The 19,350-nt window shown below is 29.4% G+C and overlaps 3 protein-coding genes across 3 annotated transcripts; 1 reads left to right on the top strand and 2 right to left on the bottom strand.

Annotated features, from left to right (window-relative positions):
- Positions 1-1,592: 1,592 nt before the first annotated feature.
- LOC123261121 lies at positions 1,593-7,917 on the bottom strand. Its single transcript, XM_044722623.1, has 2 exons — positions 7,848-7,917; positions 1,593-2,260 (listed from the first exon to the last, which is right to left on the bottom strand). The coding sequence occupies exons 1-2, from the start codon at positions 7,865-7,867 to the stop codon at positions 1,639-1,641; spliced, it is 642 nt and encodes a 213-aa protein (XP_044578558.1). The 5' UTR covers positions 7,868-7,917; the 3' UTR covers positions 1,593-1,638.
- A 764-nt stretch (positions 7,918-8,681) lies between these two features.
- LOC123261344 lies at positions 8,682-11,033 on the bottom strand. Its single transcript, XM_044722934.1, has 3 exons — positions 9,913-11,033; positions 8,956-9,543; positions 8,682-8,863 (listed from the first exon to the last, which is right to left on the bottom strand). The coding sequence occupies exons 1-3, from the start codon at positions 9,929-9,931 to the stop codon at positions 8,682-8,684; spliced, it is 789 nt and encodes a 262-aa protein (XP_044578869.1). The 5' UTR covers positions 9,932-11,033.
- Positions 11,034-12,276: 1,243 nt separating this feature from the next.
- LOC123261343 lies at positions 12,277-14,077 on the top strand. The gene is made up of 3 exons (XM_044722932.1): positions 12,277-12,927; positions 13,443-13,703; positions 13,776-14,077. The coding sequence occupies exons 1-3, from the start codon at positions 12,429-12,431 to the stop codon at positions 14,075-14,077; spliced, it is 1,062 nt and encodes a 353-aa protein (XP_044578867.1). The 5' UTR covers positions 12,277-12,428.
- Positions 14,078-19,350: the final 5,273 nt, after the last annotated feature.

The raw sequence follows: 19,350 nt of genomic DNA, 5'->3' as shown, positions 1-19,350 counted from the left end.
AAATACTGAAATCCGAACAAAAACAGTTTCACTGTAAAAAATTGCGCCAAGTCCACGTTCATAAAACTCATCTCAATAACATTTGCACTTTACAAAAAAAATTAGGCTCGTTTTAATAATTTTCACTCTCTACAAAAAGATGTGAAATACAAAAAAATACCAAGAAACCGTCATAATGTTGAAAAAATTGAAAACAAATTTGTTGAAAATTTAAAAATAAAAAAAAAAATTATATCGTACTTGGCGCGCGTCATTGAGTACCCCAAATTTTTTCAGGATAAATAAACATCCTTTTAATGCTGAGAAATTTATAAGTAAGTCAACCTATGTTATTTCATAATAAGTTTTACAAAAGTTAGGTAAAATTGACATGTCATACGCAGTTATGCAAACTATATATAAGTCGATACGCATGCATACGTTGGGTCGGTTGCATTGTGAGAATTGTGTTTACTAAAAAATAAAACATATGGCCGACTAAATTGGGACAATGCGGTGTGAGTGCCAATCAAAATGTGTTAATCACAATTAAACGAAGCAATATCAAACTTTAATATTGCATAAGGTTCTTCATTAAAGATTAATGACGAAGCTGAAAAAAAATGAATCCAAAAATTTTATATAATTTCAGATTTCTTGAACACACCACCATATTGACAGTTGTTCTCACTAAAGATCTAAAAAAAAATTTAAGAACGGGTTTTTTCACTAAAACTGATAATTAATACACTAAGCAATGTTTTCAATGAGTTCAGTATTCTTGACTAATGAAATCTATATAAATATATAATATGATTATATATATACAAGCGAAATCGATTTTTCTTGAGTTGAAATTCTTCCGAAAAAATTTGGGGTACTCAATGACGCGCGCCAAGTACGATAAAAAATTTTTTTTTTTATTTTTTAATTTTCAACAAATTTGTTTTCAATTTTTTCAACATTATGACGGTTTCTTGGTATTTTTTTGTATTTCACATCTTTTTGTAAAGAATGAAAATTATTAAAACGAGCCTAATTTTTTTTGTAAAGTGCAAATGTTATTGAGATGAGTTTTATGAACGTGGACTTGGCGCAATTTTTTACAGTGAAACTGTTTTTGTTCGGATTATTATTTTACTGTGGTAAATTAAAAAAGTTATTCTATTTATTAAATTAGCTTATAATCAAATTATAATTATTTTTTAAAAATGATCAAAATTTGATAAATAAATAACTGAGATTTGAGTTCTTACTAAACGTTATGTAACAATAATATTAAAACAAATATGTAAGAATAATCAATAAATACCAATTTAAATATGGTAATTATTTACGTATGTATTTGATTTGTTTTTATTATAAAAATTTTCATAGAAAGTAGAAATAAACTTTGTTCTGGATACATGATATTTTACGAATTCATTTCATCCTTTTACTGATAATTTATAAATAAGAAATCATTATTCTGGAAAATTTTTATTAAAAATATATTTGATGTTAATTTCAACTTTACTAATAAACACAACAATAAAATTATTTACAATACAATTTTCAAGTACAAAAATTTTTATTTCTTCAAGTATATAACTAAATTAATTATAATTGTAAATTTTATAATAATACATACACATTACACAATATATATATTTTAAATACTCATTTCGAATTTCCAGAACTCATTTTCAATGTATAATAAATGTCGATTAACTTTTCTGAACGTTCGGGTGTTAAACGATTTCGAAGACAAGAATGAACAAATGACCAGTTTGAAAATAATCTTTCAATTTGTGCTGATGACGATGGAATGTTAATCAATCGTTGATCTGATTGAGAAATTACTGGGTATGAGTTTTCGGCCATTTGCCAAAATAATTTTGGAGGGACATTTCCTTTTTTCAGTAATGATTCAAAAATTCCAACTTTATTTTCATAAGCTTCCATTTCATGATAAGATTCATTTAATTCATTCCTTATAAATTCAATAGCTTGAGAATAATATTTATCGGTATGACGAAACTGTTTTCCTTGATAATCTGTATGCAATAAATTCGCTGCTAATAAAATTGGAGTCAATACTTTGTCAATGCGTTTTTGGACAATTTCTTGAATTTTTTCATTCTCAGTCGGAACGTTTAATTTCATCCACTCTTCAGCTGCATCAGGTAAAGTAAAATTTGACTGTTGACATTTATTAATTAATGAACAAACTGGATCAGATAAAACGATGAAATCTTGTAATTTTGTTATTAAAGAATCATCGGAAATCTGATCATTCAATCTGATCAAAGTAATCAATTTTTCTTTCTCTTTTTTTTTTGATTTTGTAAAAGACGGATTGTTTAATTTATTACTGATCATTTTTTTCATTATATCTAAATTTTTTAAGCAACACCGAAACGCATCACGATAACTGCATCAACGAGTTTTGCAAGCCAATTTAATTTTTGTTCCTCCGTTTTCTATTATCTCTCGTTCTAAATTAGAAGCTTTGAATGTACGTAAAATGGTATTTATAGATTCTGCAAATGATTTATCAATAAGGTCCTTGGCAAGTAAATTTCCATGATGACTGCTGCATCCTGCATGCCATAAATTTACAGCTTTACCCATTGCTGTCATAACTGGAGCGTTATCAGAAACTACGGCATAAATGATTTTATTATAATTTTTTTTGGTTATTTCGACAGCTTCTTTAATAACTTTAGTTAATTGTTGTGTATCCAGATAACAATGTGAAATCCCAAGAGTTTAAAAAAAAACTTGGTTCATTTGCTGTATGAATAATACATACAACATTTTTAGTATTTGCAACCGAATTTTTCCAACCATCTATCACTATTACTCCTTCTGACTGATCCATTTTTGTGTGTTCACTTGAAATTTTGCTGTGTAATTTATTTAACAACGTATTGGAGAGAGTTTTTCTGCATGGCAGATGATAGTTCGGATTTAACGACTTAACAAACTCTTTAAACGTAATTGATTCAACAATACTAAACAGAAGATTGCATCCTACGAAAAATTTCACAAGTTTTTCATCAATAGTTGATAAATCACTCCTACTATTTGATGAAATGCTTGAAGTCGCTTTAGATTGATTATCAAATGAAATATCAGCTGACCTTTCTTCAGAGGATCTACTTAGCACCTATAGAAATTTAAAGAAAAATTTATTCAAAATAAAAAAAAATTTGTTTTTTTTGAAAATATTCACTGAGAAAAAAAATACTTTTACTCAATTAACAATTTCTTGTTTCAAGAAATTCGATGAGATCAAATATTCTATTATTTTTAATTACTAATTTCTGAAGAGAAGAGCATCAATATTTATCTTTGGATAATAGATAAACAAGAGAATAGGTTTATTTAAATTAATACAAAATTTATTAAAAAATACAAAATTAATTATCAAAAAATGACTAAAAATTTTTTTTTTAATTCAATGAAAATATAAATATTTATTAAATAACTATTTACCGATGACTTTGTAATCGAATTTGTGCAGTATTTTTTAACTTATAATTGCACTTTAAACATCGAGCAATATTTTTACCATTTAACTTTTCAATCACAAAATCATTTTCTTTAAAAATGATTGATAATTTTTTTTTTTAATGCACTCATTTTGAGATAAAATTAAAAGTTTAGATTAGTTATTGCGAAAACTCTTGAAAGACGGTTAGAATTTTAAAAATGTACAATGTCCAATGATAACCACCAGGTGGCATACAAATCGACGTATAATACCGGAATTTAAGTATTTTACGTAAAATACGTAGGAAACTGCTCGTTACGCGTAACTGTTCACCCCTGCTCTAGATGCATCCAACAAGTGACACTACCTGCCAGCAGTGCAGCCAGATCGTGGGTAGAAGTTACCCTTTCCCTAGACCTCTACCCACACGCCACACAATGATACACTACTGTATCCGTGAGCGAGCATGCCCTCGCGCGCCAAAGTTCCACCACCAAAACCGCCAGCATTCCAATACATGGAAGCTGAGCACGCAATAATAATAATGATAATGATAACAATAATAATAATAATAGTAAGAATAACAATAAAACAATAATTACAATTTTAATAATAAATTTTATACGTTTGCTTGTGTAAATATTTAATTATACAAGTAATAACAATAATTTGTATTAAAAAAACAAAATAAAAAAAATTTTTGTTTAAAAAAGTAAGAATTAACCGTAATAACAATTATTAATGATAATAATAATAATAATAATAATTATTATTATTATTATTATTATAATTTGTCACACGCGAGGATCCTCGCGCTGACTTCATTTTTTTCCAAGCCTCACTTTTGGCTTGCCGACTCACGAACGTGCTCAGCTTCCATGTATTGGAGTAAATGCTGGCGGTTTGGTGGTGGAACTTTGGCGCGCGAGGGGCAACGGACTTCGGTCGCTCTCGGCTCCTTCCGAGCAACATCGACGCTGCTCGCTCACGGATACAGTAGTGTATCATTGTGTGGCGTGTGGGTAGAGGTCTAGGGAAAGGGTAACTTCTACCCACGATCTGGCTGCACTGCCTGCCAGTGGAGCGAAAATTTAAATGTAATTTAAGGTGCAATTTCATGCTGACGCTTAACGCGGATTCTTACAAACTAAACAAAGTTTAGTTTTGACGCTGCATCAATTTAAGATAGCGCTCCAGTCGAAATGTATATACCATGCTGTGAATCCGAAAGGATTAATCACAACGCTCTCTGTACACTAATATAGAATCACATATAAGCAGAAGGCTGCAAATATTAAGAGCGGGAAAAACACATGTATTTTTATTTGTAATAGTACGAGCAAGAAAAAAATAAGAATCCTTAAAATGTTGTAAACTTCTCTATGTTAATCTTTATTGTTAAAAATGGGAAATTTTCTATAATAAATTTTAGGTTATTAGACGAATTTATAATCACCGGAAATTCCCAAAGTAAAACCTATAAAAACTTTTAGTGCCGTGCAGTTAGTCTAGACATTCTGAGAAAAATTTCTTCGTTAAAATAAACTTACGCTTGTAATTGTAGTGGTCACTTAGAATAAGATACCGATTGTTTTGGAATATTCTTTACGAAACTGGAGAAAATCCAGAGATTTTTATTTATTAATTTTTATTGCCATAATCCTTTAAGAAGCTTATTTTCCAAAACTTTCACTAAAAAAAGGATTACTCGAGTACCCAGGACTAGATCATAAAAACCAGACATCCAGGCGGGCTGCAAATGACCTGGGAACATCGAGGGTCATCGTGACATCATTTCAGCATGGTCCCATTTTGCCAACTCGAGAAGGGATGCTAGCCGAAGATGAGAGTTGTAGAGGCGCGCGCAACTACCCTCACTACCCTCTGGGACTCTCCCACTCCAAAGGTACGAACAACTCAACCGAGAGAGTCGAAAACCAAGGAATAAGAAGGGACTTATCGAAAAGCAAGACTGTAGTACGCCACGTGAATTTTTCCTTTCCGAAATTAATGTCGGTACTTTTTATTTTGTAACTTATTGAATAATAAATAATAGATTTGCGCGCAAGGCAAATCTAAATTAACAGGCGAGACCATCTTTTTCTCACTTTGCTCTTACGGAGTTCAACGGAACTATCTCTGTCGCACTCCTAACAGCAGAGCAATTGCAGTTTCGATTGGTTTCCTGAAACGAATGGAATTTTTGAAAAAAAAAACGCTTTATGGTGAAATAGTTTATTAAATTATCTATTATCTCTAAAAACGTTTTTTCAAAATTTCCATTCGTTTTGCTAAGCCGATTGAAACTGCAATCACTGGTCTCGGCTGTTAAACTAAAATAATCTGAGTGTTTTAATTTTATTATATATATATATATATATATATATATATATATATATATATATATATATATATATATATATATATATATATATATATATATATATATATATATATATATATATTAGACTGGGCCAAAAAAATTAACTATTTTTTTTTTTTTTTGTATATCGAAAATATTATTTGGGATGACAAAAAAAAAATGTTGTGAGAATTTGAGCCCTTAATATTTATATTAAGAGGTCTATCATCGCAACTTTTAATTTTTCGGAACGGGTTTTGTCTCATAACTCCTAAACCATCGAGGTAAATGAAATAAGCTTAGATGTTTTTGAAGCAAATTTAATTGTCTAAAAAAAAAGACTGATTGAAATTTTTCGTCAGATGAACCGTTTTCTTATAAACACGCCTTGAAAATTGATAAGATTTCAGAATTTTATTGTTTAACTTTGGAATTTTGTAATTCACTTAAAAATTAGTATCCGGAAAAAATTCAATAGAGATTCTTGAAGGGAATTTAATTTCCTACAAAAAATGTCTCTTAACATTTTTAGCTAAATTCACTCCTTTGAAAGTTATTCAAAGTTAAAGTTGATGTCAAAATAAAATTCTGGTTTTCGCTGTAAATTTAATTTTTTTGAGCCCATTGAAAATTTTGATCTTTTTATAGATAATAATTTTTATTTTATCAACAGAATTATGAAAAATTTGAAAAAATCATAATATATTTTTATTTATTGGCATTGAAAAGCTATTTTCTGCAGAAAATTGCATTTTCACTGTGTTTTGATAGTTTAAAAAATAACAATCATGTTGTTTTCTCATTGAAAATTATTTACTTTTTATTTAATACAAATTTATCTACGAGAATCCGCTTTGATTAACAACCTCCCTTACTCCCCTTGTTTCATTTTTCGACATCAATCCACAGTACTACTTCTCATGAGATTACTCTCTCATTTTCTCAATAATTGCGTCGCTTAATACGAATGCTTAGCAGAAATTAATCATCAATGATATAGTACACATTCAATAAGAAACAAAATCAAATTACAGTCAACGCTCTCTGTATTTGATTCGCCCGACAGGACCATTCTCTGTACTTGACTCGTCCATAAGAGCTGTGTAAATTCGTCAAATACAGAGGAAAAATGTGGTCAAACACAGAGAGCGGTTAAAATACAGAGAGGTCCAATACAGAGAGCATCGACTGTATCATTCATAAAAAAATTTTATAGCACAAAAAATATCATTGTATGTATTTTAATCATTTATATTCTATAAGGAAAACAATATAAAACTTTAGTACATCTATAATTATATTTAACAATTAAAAAGACGGAATAATCATTCAATTAACGTACTTTTATTGCAATTAGGGAATTTTTCCGATACTCACTAATAACTAGTAATAAATATTGGAGCTGTTCTTCGTCTTTAGTAAGGCATTGATTGTAATCTTCAATTAGCGCTACACCACGTTCCGCGACATCATTGACAACAGCCAATTTACTAAAAAATTGTTGACATTCCTGAAAACTATCGATGCTGGACCACTTGTCGACTTCTTCACTTAAAAATTCATGTGGCAAGTCAAAGTCTTTTAAAATTGTTAACGATTCTGTTGAAATGAAGTCACTTACATCTTTGTGTAAAAATTCATGTAAGTTTTTTAGTCAAATTCATATTTTCTGGCTTTAGTTTTTATAGGGTTCCGATTTTTCAAATTTTTACCATTTTTTCTTTACTTCCGGATCTACAGCATCGTCAAATAGAGAAATTATGGCTAATTTGTCACTTAAATACCACAAATGATCGCTCATCTTTTTTAAAGCTCCTTTTGATACAGATGAATTAATTTTATCATAGAGTATCAATTGTTGCATCAAAATTAAGTCATTATTTGCAGCTAAGATAGCAGAAGGTGAAGTGAACCAAGCTTTTATATAAATGACAATTATGAAAATACATACTTGGCGAATACTAGTTAATTCATGAGGGGTCAGCTTAAATTCTCCCCTAAAATATATATTTTCAGGCAATAAATTACCTTCGACATCCAACGAGCATGACTCATCGCTCCTGGATGTTTAAAGGTGAAAGTATCTTTTGGAATAACTCCTAAAAAATTGACGATAACTCTAAAAATTCTCGGTAATCATTCCTCGGAAGATATTTCTGCAACAAATGAGTACGAATGAAAAAACTGATTTTCTTAATCTAGAATTAATAATTAAAAATCGTTTTGAATACTAAAAGAACAAGATTTCAATTAAAACAAAGTACAAAATTCGATCAATTTTAATTTAACATAAATTACGAGTTAAAGATAATCACGTATATTTTTGTCTATGTTTAAAATGAATTGTATTCGATCGACACCAGGAAATTACTATTAATTTAAGGTTTAAATTTTTCCATTACACAATTTTTTTAAATTTACCGAAAGGAAAAATTTCTTTTGAAAAATATGGGCATTCTAGTGACAAGACATTGATATGTTGGAAATTTTCAACAATTTCATTTCTTTGCAGAAGAAATCAAAATTTTTCGCACAGTAACTTTTGTTGGAAAATAGTTTAACTGATTAAAAATAAAAAACAAAAATACAATTTTAGATAGATAACTTGAGAATTTTCATTCAGAATTGTTTTTTTCCAAATGTAGAAAACTTCTTTCAATTATTTGCATTTTCTTAAAAAAAAATATTTTCTCTCAGTTTATAGTGAAAAAGAAAGTTGTTTTTGAGTGCTTTTGTGAATGATATTATGTAACTAAAACATACCAGCGAATAACTTTCAATAAAATCAATGTTTCGTCTTTTTCTCTGATAGTACTTTAGCAACAATAGGATCATTAATTCCTGCACTGTATTTTGATTTATCTATCTTGTTCCAATTATTTCGAATCTACCAAAAATTGAAACATTTGGGCCATTTTGCGTTGGCCAGTATACTTCAAAAACACCTTTAATGAGTAGTTCAATGACGTGATGACGACATGGCAACCAAATGAGCTTTCGCCCTAAAAGATTCTCTAGTTCTACGCCAGCGCCACGATGAATGCCTATTTAATAATAGAATCATTAATGAATTAAAAACAAACATGAAAAATAAAATCTCTCAATTCTAAATACTTTGTTAATAGTATTGATTTACCTGTATTTGTATATGCAGTATCAAAGCACACCGCTTTGACATAATCACTGACACCCCAATGCTTCAAAGTTGAGTTTACTGCTGAAGCTTGCTCAATTCCAGTTCCTGCTCCAATTTTTGGAATGCCTAATAATTGTTCAGCGCCAGACGATGTCAGAAGAATTGGGAGTCTATCTACAACATCTGCGCCAACAATATCGCTTAACAATTTACCATCCCAATGAACTACGTAATTATCATTGAACTTTAAGTCTTTTTTTAACCCTTCAGCTATTTCTTTTCGAAGAAGTATACGATTTCGTTGGATAGTTTTATAGCTTAAATTAACATTCCGAAGATCTATTCCAACGCTCTGTAAGGTAGCTGCCAAAATATATGTAGCATTTCTGTTGCTAACATTTGCACGATCAAGCGCAGCTGCTAAATTTGGAGTGATAATGTTTATTTTTGGTATTTTTTTTTCAGACAACAATTCTGTTTCAAAATCGGAAACATTTGAAATTTGACTGATAGTTGACTGCGACGATGTTAGTAACTCTTGACTAGGTGTAATTTCATTATTATTATTATCATTAACCAAATCTATTTCTGAAAAGTATTTTGATATTATTTACAAGAAAATGTGATCAAAGTATAACAAGATTACATAATATTTAGTTATCAATTAGTTATGCTGAGCATAAAAATTACACAGAAAAAAAACTTCTTGCACCAAGAAAATTTTAAGGAAGACAAAAGTTATTTTGGAGCAAAAAGAAATTTTCTGGGGTCAAGAAACTTTGACTTCATTAAAGAAATTTTTAATCTTCCTTAATATTTTCTTGAGCCAAGATAATTTACCTTCTAGTCAAGAATTTTTTTTTCTGTATACGGTTACGGGAACAGAATAAATTGCAATTATTTTTTCAGTTATTAATTTTATTAAATCAAGTATTATTGTAAATACCAAATATCTACCTATCTCATCGGTTTCCATAATTTCAACATATTTTCTCGAAGTTTCTGGTGAACTGGAGTTATCAGAAATTTCTGGTTGATTCAATAGTTTCTGAGCCGAAAAGTTGTTGATCTCTCCATTCAAACTTCTTAGACCGTTTTTTCCAGCGATATTAAATAACTGTTGAATTTTTTGTTCAAAACTCACTTCTTTTTGTTTTTGAGCTTGTGATTTTATTCTTTTCTTATTGCACTGCAATAATTGCCATTTTTTGAAAAACTCAAGTATTTTGTTAATCGTATTTCGAAGCCCGGAGGTTAAAATTTGTAAATTTTTCCAACAATCTTGAACTATATTTGCAGTTTTTTTTGCACTTTCATTGACTTTTAGATGAAGAACTTTGTGATGATAAAAAATAATAATAAAACTTCTTTTATAGTGGGAAGTTTACGACCATTAATTTTAGCTATTGGAACACCAATCAAATTAATTTTTTCGGTTGTCATATTGATACAGTTCTTTGATATTATTCAATTATATTTACGTAATCAAAAATCACAACAAATAAAGAGAGTCAGGTTGTAATAAAAATTGTAACAACACTAGAAATTAGACACACAACTCACAACACGAATACTGAGATTAAAAGCGACGCTCGATCCACAATTAACAATGAAGAAAGATGCTACAGTTATCTAAAAAACATAACCTCTCTATTTGTAGAACAATGGAATGTAAGAAATACCGAAAGTGAAGGTCGAACTAGGGGTCTTTTTTTTTAGAAATGGTGATAGATGAATAAAAACATCGTGGCGCTATATAATACGATACTAATAATTAATAATATTGTTTTGAGGTTATGTTCAATCGGTTGGCTTTGTATTAAGCGACGCAATTATTGAGAAAATGAGAGAGTAATCTCATGAGATGTAGTACTGTGGATTGATGTCGAAAAATGAAACAAGGGGAGTAAGGGGAGGTTGTTAATCAAAGCGGATTCTCGTAGATAAATTTGTATTAAATAAAAAGTAAATAATTTTCAATGAGAAAACAACATGATTGTTATTTTTTAAACTATCAAAACACAGTGAAAATGCAATTTTCTGCAGAAAATAGCTTTTCAATGCCAATAAATAAAAATATATTATGATTTTTTCAAATTTTTCATAATTCTGTTGATAAAATAAAAATTATTATCTATCGAAAGATCAAAATTTTCAATGGGCTCAAAAAAATTAAATTTACAGCGAAAAAAACCAGAATTTTATTTTGACATCAACTTTAACTTTGAATAACTTTCAAAGGAGTGAATTTAGCTAAAAATGTTAAGAGACATTTTTTGTAGGAAATTAAATTCCCTTCAAGAATCTCTATTGAATTTTTTCCGGATACTAATTTTTAAGTGAATTACAAAATTCCAAAGTTAAACAATAAAATTCTGAAATCTTATCAATTTTCAAGGCGTGTTTATAAGAAAACGGTTCATCTGACGAAAAATTTCAATCAGTCTTTTTTTGTAGACAATTAAATTTGCTTCAAAAAACATCTAAGTTTATTTCATTTACCTCGATGGTTTAGGAGTTATGAGACAAAAACCCGTTCCGGAAAAAAAAATTAAAAGTTGCGATGATAGACCTCTTAATATAAATATTAAGGGCTCAAATTCTCACAACATTTTTTTTTTGTCATCCCAAATAATATTTTCGATATACAAAAAAAAAAAAAAAATAGTTAATTTTTTTGGCCCAGTCTAATATATATATATATATATATTAGGGTGTTTCAAAAAAATCGGCTTTTGTGATTTTTTCAAATGGCCAGCAAATTCTCTCAGAGAATGCCAAAATAATGACCTTGTCAAAATTTGAGTTCTTAATTTGAAGATTTACAGGTCGCGGATCGTAATTTTCTATTCCCCCTTAAAAACATAGGAAAAAAAGGTTTTCAACTTTAGAATTTTATATCTTTGGATCGAATCAACTTATGGCAATGATCATCTCGGATTCTTATGTAGAATTGAACGCTTAACAAAAAAGGTCTCTTATCATTTTTCCATATATTGATTCCTTTCCGAGTTATTCAAAGTCAAAGTTTAATTTTCATCGTATTTTCGGGTTTTTTTTAACTTTTATCGTACAATTATGATTAAGTAAAAAAAAAAACATTGTTTATTTTAAGATATATGAAATTTCTATAATACAGTTAGTATGAATTAGTGAAAAATTTTATAATACACAATATTTACTTATTACTACAGACAAAAAAATATTGTGATGAATTCATGATGTTTAGTAAAAAGGTATTGTTGACAACTACTTTGTTTAAACGATCGATTCTTATCTGATTTTTAATTGGTTATCAATTCTGATCCCTCTGCTGGTAAGTGCTGATAACATGTGTCAAAATTGTGCTTGTTCATTAGTGCATCGATTACGAAGAAATATATACGTATTTGTTTGAAACAATGTTTGTTTAATAATTCAAAGTGGACTTTATTATTTCTATTTATTTACAAGCTGACTTAAAATTTATTATCATGAGAGAAGAAATCTATTTAATTGGTCAAATGAATCAAGATTTTGTCGGAAGAAAGCTTCCATTACTCAAAGAGGTTATGTCGATCTTTTTTTACCACCATAAAACCTGTAATTTAACAATTAAACAAAGTTCAGCAAGTACGACAAAACAACTGATAGAACTTTGGCGAAAAACAGGTATTCCACTACGTCAAGAATCTTCTATAATTTTGTCAATAATTCGATCTCATAACAGATGGATACTTTTATCAAAGAGTAAACGTCAGAAAAAATCTCCAACACAAAAGAAGAATGAGTCAATTTTTTGTAATGATTTACAAAAATTGTTTGATATTTCCCATGCTAATGTTCTCAATGAAATTGATGCTACAAAAAAACATTTTTTGGAAAGCCAAAGAAAACCATCTCGACGTGGTTTTATAAACGATTTTGGGCCTATTACTGAAGATATGGAAATTTGTTGTTTAGATCAGAGTGAAACGAATGCAAATAGAGATGGTAAGATTTTTATCTTTATTTTGTTTTTAAATAAATATCGATGGATGATACAATTTTTTTTATTAAAATGATATTTATTAATCTTAAGATTAAATTTGGAGGTTATTTAGGTCTTGATTACATGAATGATACCGATTTCCGATTTTTGATTAGTTCTGTTTGATGCTGTCAGGGTGCGTGGTTGTTAGTACGCGGTAATATTCAAAGATCTATTTGAATTATTAACATATTTTTTTAATTATTTCATTGCTAAAATGTCTTATAATGGCATATTTTTTTATTTGTCTATAACCGAAATTAATCAAATATTTGCAAATGATATCTTTCGTTTAAAAAAAAATTATAAAAGTAGACATAATTTTATTAAAAAATAGTTACTAGTTAGAGTAATATTGATGATAAATCATTAAAATAATAGTTTATCATCAATAGTCTGTAAAGTCTATAATTTTTGTTGAAAAATTTTATCTGATTTTTTATTGTAGTTGTATTTCATTTCAATTTGAACGTTTTAGAAAATGAGGCACTTATGAATACTGAGACCCTTCTTCTCAGCCAAAAATCAAAATCTACCGTTTCTACCGTTAGTCAAATTTCTAACAATATCTCTGATTTTGAAGACGAATTAAAAAAGAAATCAAAACGAAAAGCACCTCTAATGAATATCATGACACCGGAACTTGCAGCTGCCCTTGATCGTGGAAAAGTTAGCAGCAGAAATGCCGTATATATTTTAGCTGCTACTCTCAAAAGTACTGGCATTGATATGAAAGGCTGTAAATTGAGTCATTCGACAATTCATCGAGCTCACAAAAAATTTCGAAGTGATATGGCTGCTAAATTGAAAGATGGACTCAAAAACCAGGATAATTTTGTGCTACATTGGGACGGGAAAATATTACCTGATATAGTTGGTACGGAAAAAGTTGATAGACTGCCAATTATTATATCGTCATCAGGCAGTGAACAACTGTTAGGTGTACCCAAAATGAAATCTGGAACTGCTAAAAATCAGGCTGATGCTATTGTGAAAATTCTATTCGATTGGGGTATTTCTCGTAAAATAGTAGGACTGTCTTTCGACACGGCGGCTGTTAATACAGGTATTAATTCATGTTATTGTTTTCTTAAAAACTTTATCATGATATAATATAAAATTAATATCGTATCATTTGCATTAATATTTAGATTTGAACTGGTCATTATCGTATAAATTAATTTTTCACTTATGTTAAATTATATATTTTGTTATCTAGGAATTCAAGGTGGAACTTGTAAACTGATTGAAGACGAGTTGGAAAAAAAATTGGTATATCTACCATGCAGACATCATATTTTTGAAATAGTATTAAAAAAAGTGTTTGAAATCTATTGGCCCGTTTCATCCGGCCCAAATGTACCAATTTTTTTACGGTTTAAAAATAAGTGGAGTAATTTCAACACCTCAAATTATACCCCAGGAATTTTGGATCCAATCATACTCAATGCTCTTGAAGATGTGAAAGAAGAAACAGTAACGTTTATCACGAATCAGTTACAAGTAAGGTTATAGTTATAATATATTCAAATGTTTTTAGATATTGTGTGCAAGTTTTAAGCGTATATCTTGAATTATATTTTTTGAGTTTAAAATTTAAAAAAATAGTTCAGTAAAAATTTATATTGTAAATAATTTCGAGTAATATATAAGATAAAATTTGCGGATCACTTATCATATCTATTGATTATTTTATTAACTAATTTTTAGGTAGCACAACCAAGAGATGATTACTGTGAACTTCTGGAGCTATCATTACTATTCTTGAATACTACTTCATCTACACAAATTTCTTTTAAACGACCTGGTGCTATGCACCACGCTCGTTGGATGGCAAAAGCCATCTATTCTTTAAAAATATTCATGTTCCGCAATCAATTTAACCTTAACTTTAAAGAAATAACCGGAATACGACAAATTTGCATTTTTGTTCTAAGATTTTATATACCAACATGGTTTCAGGCTTCATCTGGCCTATTAGCACCGAATAATGATTTAACTTTAATGAAAGACTTATTACTTTACAGCCAAAACAATCCTTCTTTCGCTAAAATTGCCGCTGAAAAAATGTCCAATCACTTATGGTACCTATCTGAGGAATTAGTTGTTTTTTCGTTATTTGATGCAAATGTTTCACTGGATATGGAAAGAAAAATGGTAGTAAATATTAAATCTTCGAAAGCTAATGCAAAAAATTTTAAGCGATTTGTGATAAAAGACAACGTAAAGTCACTATTGACAATTGATTTATGTGACTTAGTCTCAGAGCAATCTCTGTTTTTGTTAAAAAAATTTAATTTACCATATAACTTTCTCGATGATGATGTTTCATTATGGCCAACTAATGAGAGTTACCAGAAAGCTATCTTGTTTTTGAGTAAAGTCCGAGTTATAAATGATACAGCAGAACGTGGTGTATCTTTAATAAGTGAGTATAATCTAACTCTTACAAAAGATGAAGAAGATTTTCAGTATTTATTACAATCTGTTAAAAAACATAGAGAGATGTATCCGAATTGTAATAAAACAGACTTAACGTAACAGTTAAGCAATCAATATCTTTCAATTTTCACAGTATTATAGAATATAATATATAATTTGTTGTTGAAATATTTGTTTTTGTTTTTTTTACACCACTTCCTATGTCTTAGGTATAAATAAGTGTTTTTTTCTTATTACATAACGATGAAAGTTAAAAAAACCCGAAAATACGATGAAAATTAAACTTTGACTTTGAATAACTCGGGAAGGAGTCAATATATGGAAAAATGATAAGAGACCTTTTTTGTTAAGCGTTCAATTCTACATAAGAATCCGAGATGATCATTGCCATAAGCTGATTCGATCCAAAGATATAAAATTCTAAAGTTAAAAACCTTTTTTTCCTATGTTTTTAAGGGGGAATAGAAAATTACGATCCGCGACCTGTAAATCTTCAAATTAAGAACTCAAATTTTGACAAGGTCCTTATTTTGGCATTCTCTGAGAGAATTTGCTGGCCATTTGAAAAAATCACAAAAGCCGATTTTTTTGAAACACCCTAATATATATATATATATATATATATATATATATATATATATATATATATATATATATATATATATATATATATATATATATATATATATATTAGGGTGGCCCAAAAAAACCGACTATTTTTTTTTTTGAATCTCGAGTGAAAAAATGTTAGTTTTTGATGTTTTAAGAGCCCTCACCAAAGGACAGCTCAAAAAAAAATTTTTAAGAGGTCACTCCAAATTTTTTAAAATTTAAAAAATCGTCAAAAATCGAATTTTTTTTTAATTTTTTTTTCTCGTTACGGTATAATTTTATAGACCAAAAAAAAATAAGTTTCTGAAAATTTCAGTTCAAAATTTAAATTTTGAAAGGTCGCTCATAATTTTTTATTAATATATATATATATATATATATATATATATATATATATATATATATATATATCTAATCTAGTCTAATATATAAAATTCTCGTGTCACAATGTTCGTTCCCATACTCCTCCGAAACGGCTTGACCGATTCTCATGAAATTTTTTATGCATATTCAGTAAGCCTGAGAATCAGCTACCATCTATTTTTCTAACCTCTAAGTGATAAAGGGTGTTCACCCCAAAAATTTGTTTTTTTATTTTTTTGATAAAATTTTTTTTGAAGTGAAACTTCTTTACGGAGGGTAAAATTGAACGATTTGAGGCGGAAAAGGGGAAGTAGCGCTAGAGGAGAAGCATTGAGTGAAAGTTTAGAGTAGGCGAGTGGGGGAATCGCTTGTATAGCAAGCCGAGCAAGCAGTGCAGCCAGATCGTGGGTAGAAGTTACCCTTTCCCTAGACCTCTACCCACACGCCACACAATGATACACTACTGTATCCGTGAGCGAGCAGCGTCGATGTTGCTCGGAAGGAGCTGAGAGCGACCGAAGTCCGTTGCCCCTCGCGCGCCAAAGTTCCACCACCAAACCGCCAGCATTTACTCCAATACATGGAAGCTGAGCACGTTCGTGAGTCAGCAAGCCAAAAGTGAGGCTTGGAAAAAAATGAAGTCAGCGCGAGGATCCTCGCGTGTGACGTCATGCGTCAAATTTTTTATGTTTTCAGGTTCTTCTTTAATAAATTATAAATTATAATAATAATAATAATAATAATAATAATTATTATTATTATTTATCATTAATAATTGTTATTACGGTTAATTCTTACTCGGAATTCCTAAATGCAAGTTAAATATAAATTACCACTGTGTCCCTGTAACATCCCTTGATAGGCGCGTGGCAAATTTTTTGGCTCGGGTGCCTAAAGTACCGGGTTCGAGAACTTGGCAATTTTTTTTTTTTTATTTTTTTTTAAACAAAAATATTTTTTATTTTTTTTTTTTTAATACAAATTATTGTTATTACTTGTTAATTTTTTTTTTTGCTTATAATTAAATTTTTACACAAGCAAACGTATAAAATTTATTATTAAAATTGTAATTATTGTTTTATTGTTATTCTTACTATTATTATTATTATTGTTATCATTATCATTATTATTATTGTTAATATTATGGTTAATAGTTAATAATAACTTGAAATTCCTAAATTCCTAAAAATTTTTTTTATTTTGTTTTTTTTTAATTTTTATAATTTTTTTAAATTAAAATTTTGTTAATTTCTTTTTGAATAAAAATACTTGTCATTTTATTTTATATAATTATTTTTGTCATTTTTTATTTTATAAAAATTGTTGTCATTTGTTTTCAAATAATTATTTCTGTCTTTTTTTGTTTGTAATTTTATTTTTACACTAATTTATTATTAGTATTAATTTTCACAGACTTATTCCTTCTCTATGAACGTATCTGTGAGTTAGTGTGAGTCTCGAATGTTTTTCCTAGTAGTAACCGTCGTTCGGGAGCTTTTGTTTTCGCTCGCATCTTAATATGTAACTCTTTGTCTGAAAAGCGCGACTTTTTTTCATATCTTGACTGTCAGCTATCTATACAAGTGTATTGTCTCCAGCAATCAAGGTATTTATTATTATTGTAAGCACACGTTTACTTTTTTTTATAATAATTGAATATTTTCAATTATTTTTTTTTAATTATTATTATTATATAGATTTATATTAGTTTAGCGTTAGTAAAATAGTAAATAACCTGTGATTTCGTGACAGGTTATTCGCGGTCGTGTGACATTTTTCGCGCCATTATTTAGTACGCGGTTCAGGATTTTTAATTTATTATTTATTTGTTTGCGGTGGATTATTCGGGTTGTGTGACCAGTGACTTGGTATTGTGTGTGTCGATAAGGATTGTGTGATTCGTGATTAATTATCCTCATTGCGTGACGGATTATTCGGCATTGTGTGACGCGTTTCGGGATTGAGTGATCGGTGAGTGTAGATTTGTGTGTATGCCGTACGTTAATGTTGTGTGTTTCGTAGGTCAGGGTTGTTTGTGCGGTAGGTCGGGAGTGTGTGATCCGTGATTTAGGTTTTTTTAATGCGTGGTTCGGGTTTTCGTGAAATTTAAAATTTCTTTTACGCGTTTTATTGATTTTTTGATCGGCAATTCGTGACTCGTGATTTTTTCTTTCGGTGAAATCGTATCATTGATTCGTTTCAATTAATTTTTTGTAAATTTTTAATTTGATAATTTTTTCAATAATATTTTTTTTTATATTCATTATCTTTTTTTAATAATGGCTGAGCCTACAATTAAAAAGCCAAGATTGGCCAAAATTTTTCAGCATCAATGGTACGATAGCTACCCAGAGTGGCGTAAATGGGTTAAGGAAATTCCTTCGGACCCCGCGAAATTTTTTTGCGTTGCGTGTAAAGTCACACTGTCGTGCGGATGCAGTGAAATCTTACGGCATTCAAAATCAGGGGGGCATATAAAAAATATGCATTTACTGACCGAGGAATCGAAAAATGTCCAGAATACGATGCTTTCTGCGTTTGTTCAGGAAGCAGCTTGTGCTCTTGAATCAGAATCTTATTCAGCTGATGGTGATGCTGAATTTGATTTCAAAGAAAGAGTACAAATTGCTGAACTTCGTTTCGCGATGTTTTTTGCCGAAAATAACATTTCGTTAACGATCGCGTCGGACATGTTGAATTTATTTCAAACGATAGGGAAAGAGCCAGCTGTGTTACAGGCTATGAAGGTCGGTAAAACTAAAGTCGGTAAACTTATTGGAAATGTTCTTGGCGTAGTTGAAACCGATCGTATTAGTAAAGTATTACGCGATAATAACTTTTCGATTCATTTAGATGAAAGTTCGGATTGTACGAACGATAAATGGATGGCGGTCATGGTGCGTTACATTGAGCCAAATATGTTGACAGTTAGAACTGAATTATTGCAATTAATTCATTTAGATGCGACT

The sequence above is a fragment of the Cotesia glomerata genome, linkage group LG3 (assembly GCF_020080835.1).
Source record: "Cotesia glomerata isolate CgM1 linkage group LG3, MPM_Cglom_v2.3, whole genome shotgun sequence".
In the NCBI taxonomy this organism is placed as follows: Eukaryota; Metazoa; Arthropoda; class Insecta; order Hymenoptera; family Braconidae; genus Cotesia; species Cotesia glomerata.
This window is presented reverse-complemented; position numbering and strand designations above follow the sequence as displayed.

Coding starts and splice junctions, on each gene's coding strand:
- LOC123261343 (XM_044722932.1), top strand. CDS start 12,429: ATGAGAGAAGAAATCTATTTAATTGGTCAAATGAATCAAGATTTTGTC. Junction 12,928..13,442: donor AACGAATGCAAATAGAGATG/GTAAGATTTTTA, acceptor TGAACGTTTTAG/AAAATGAGGCACTTATGAAT. Junction 13,704..13,775: donor TGGCATTGATATGAAAGGCT/GTAAATTGAGTC, acceptor CTAAATTGAAAG/ATGGACTCAAAAACCAGGAT.
- LOC123261344 (XM_044722934.1), bottom strand. Junction 8,864..8,955: donor TACTGCATATACAAATACAG/GTAAATCAATAC, acceptor ATTATTAAATAG/GCATTCATCGTGGCGCTGGC.
- LOC123261121 (XM_044722623.1), bottom strand. CDS start 7,867: ATGCTCGTTGGATGTCGAAG. Junction 2,261..7,847: donor ATGCTCGTTGGATGTCGAAG/GTAATTTATTGC, acceptor TACTTTGATCAG/ATTGAATGATCAGATTTCCG.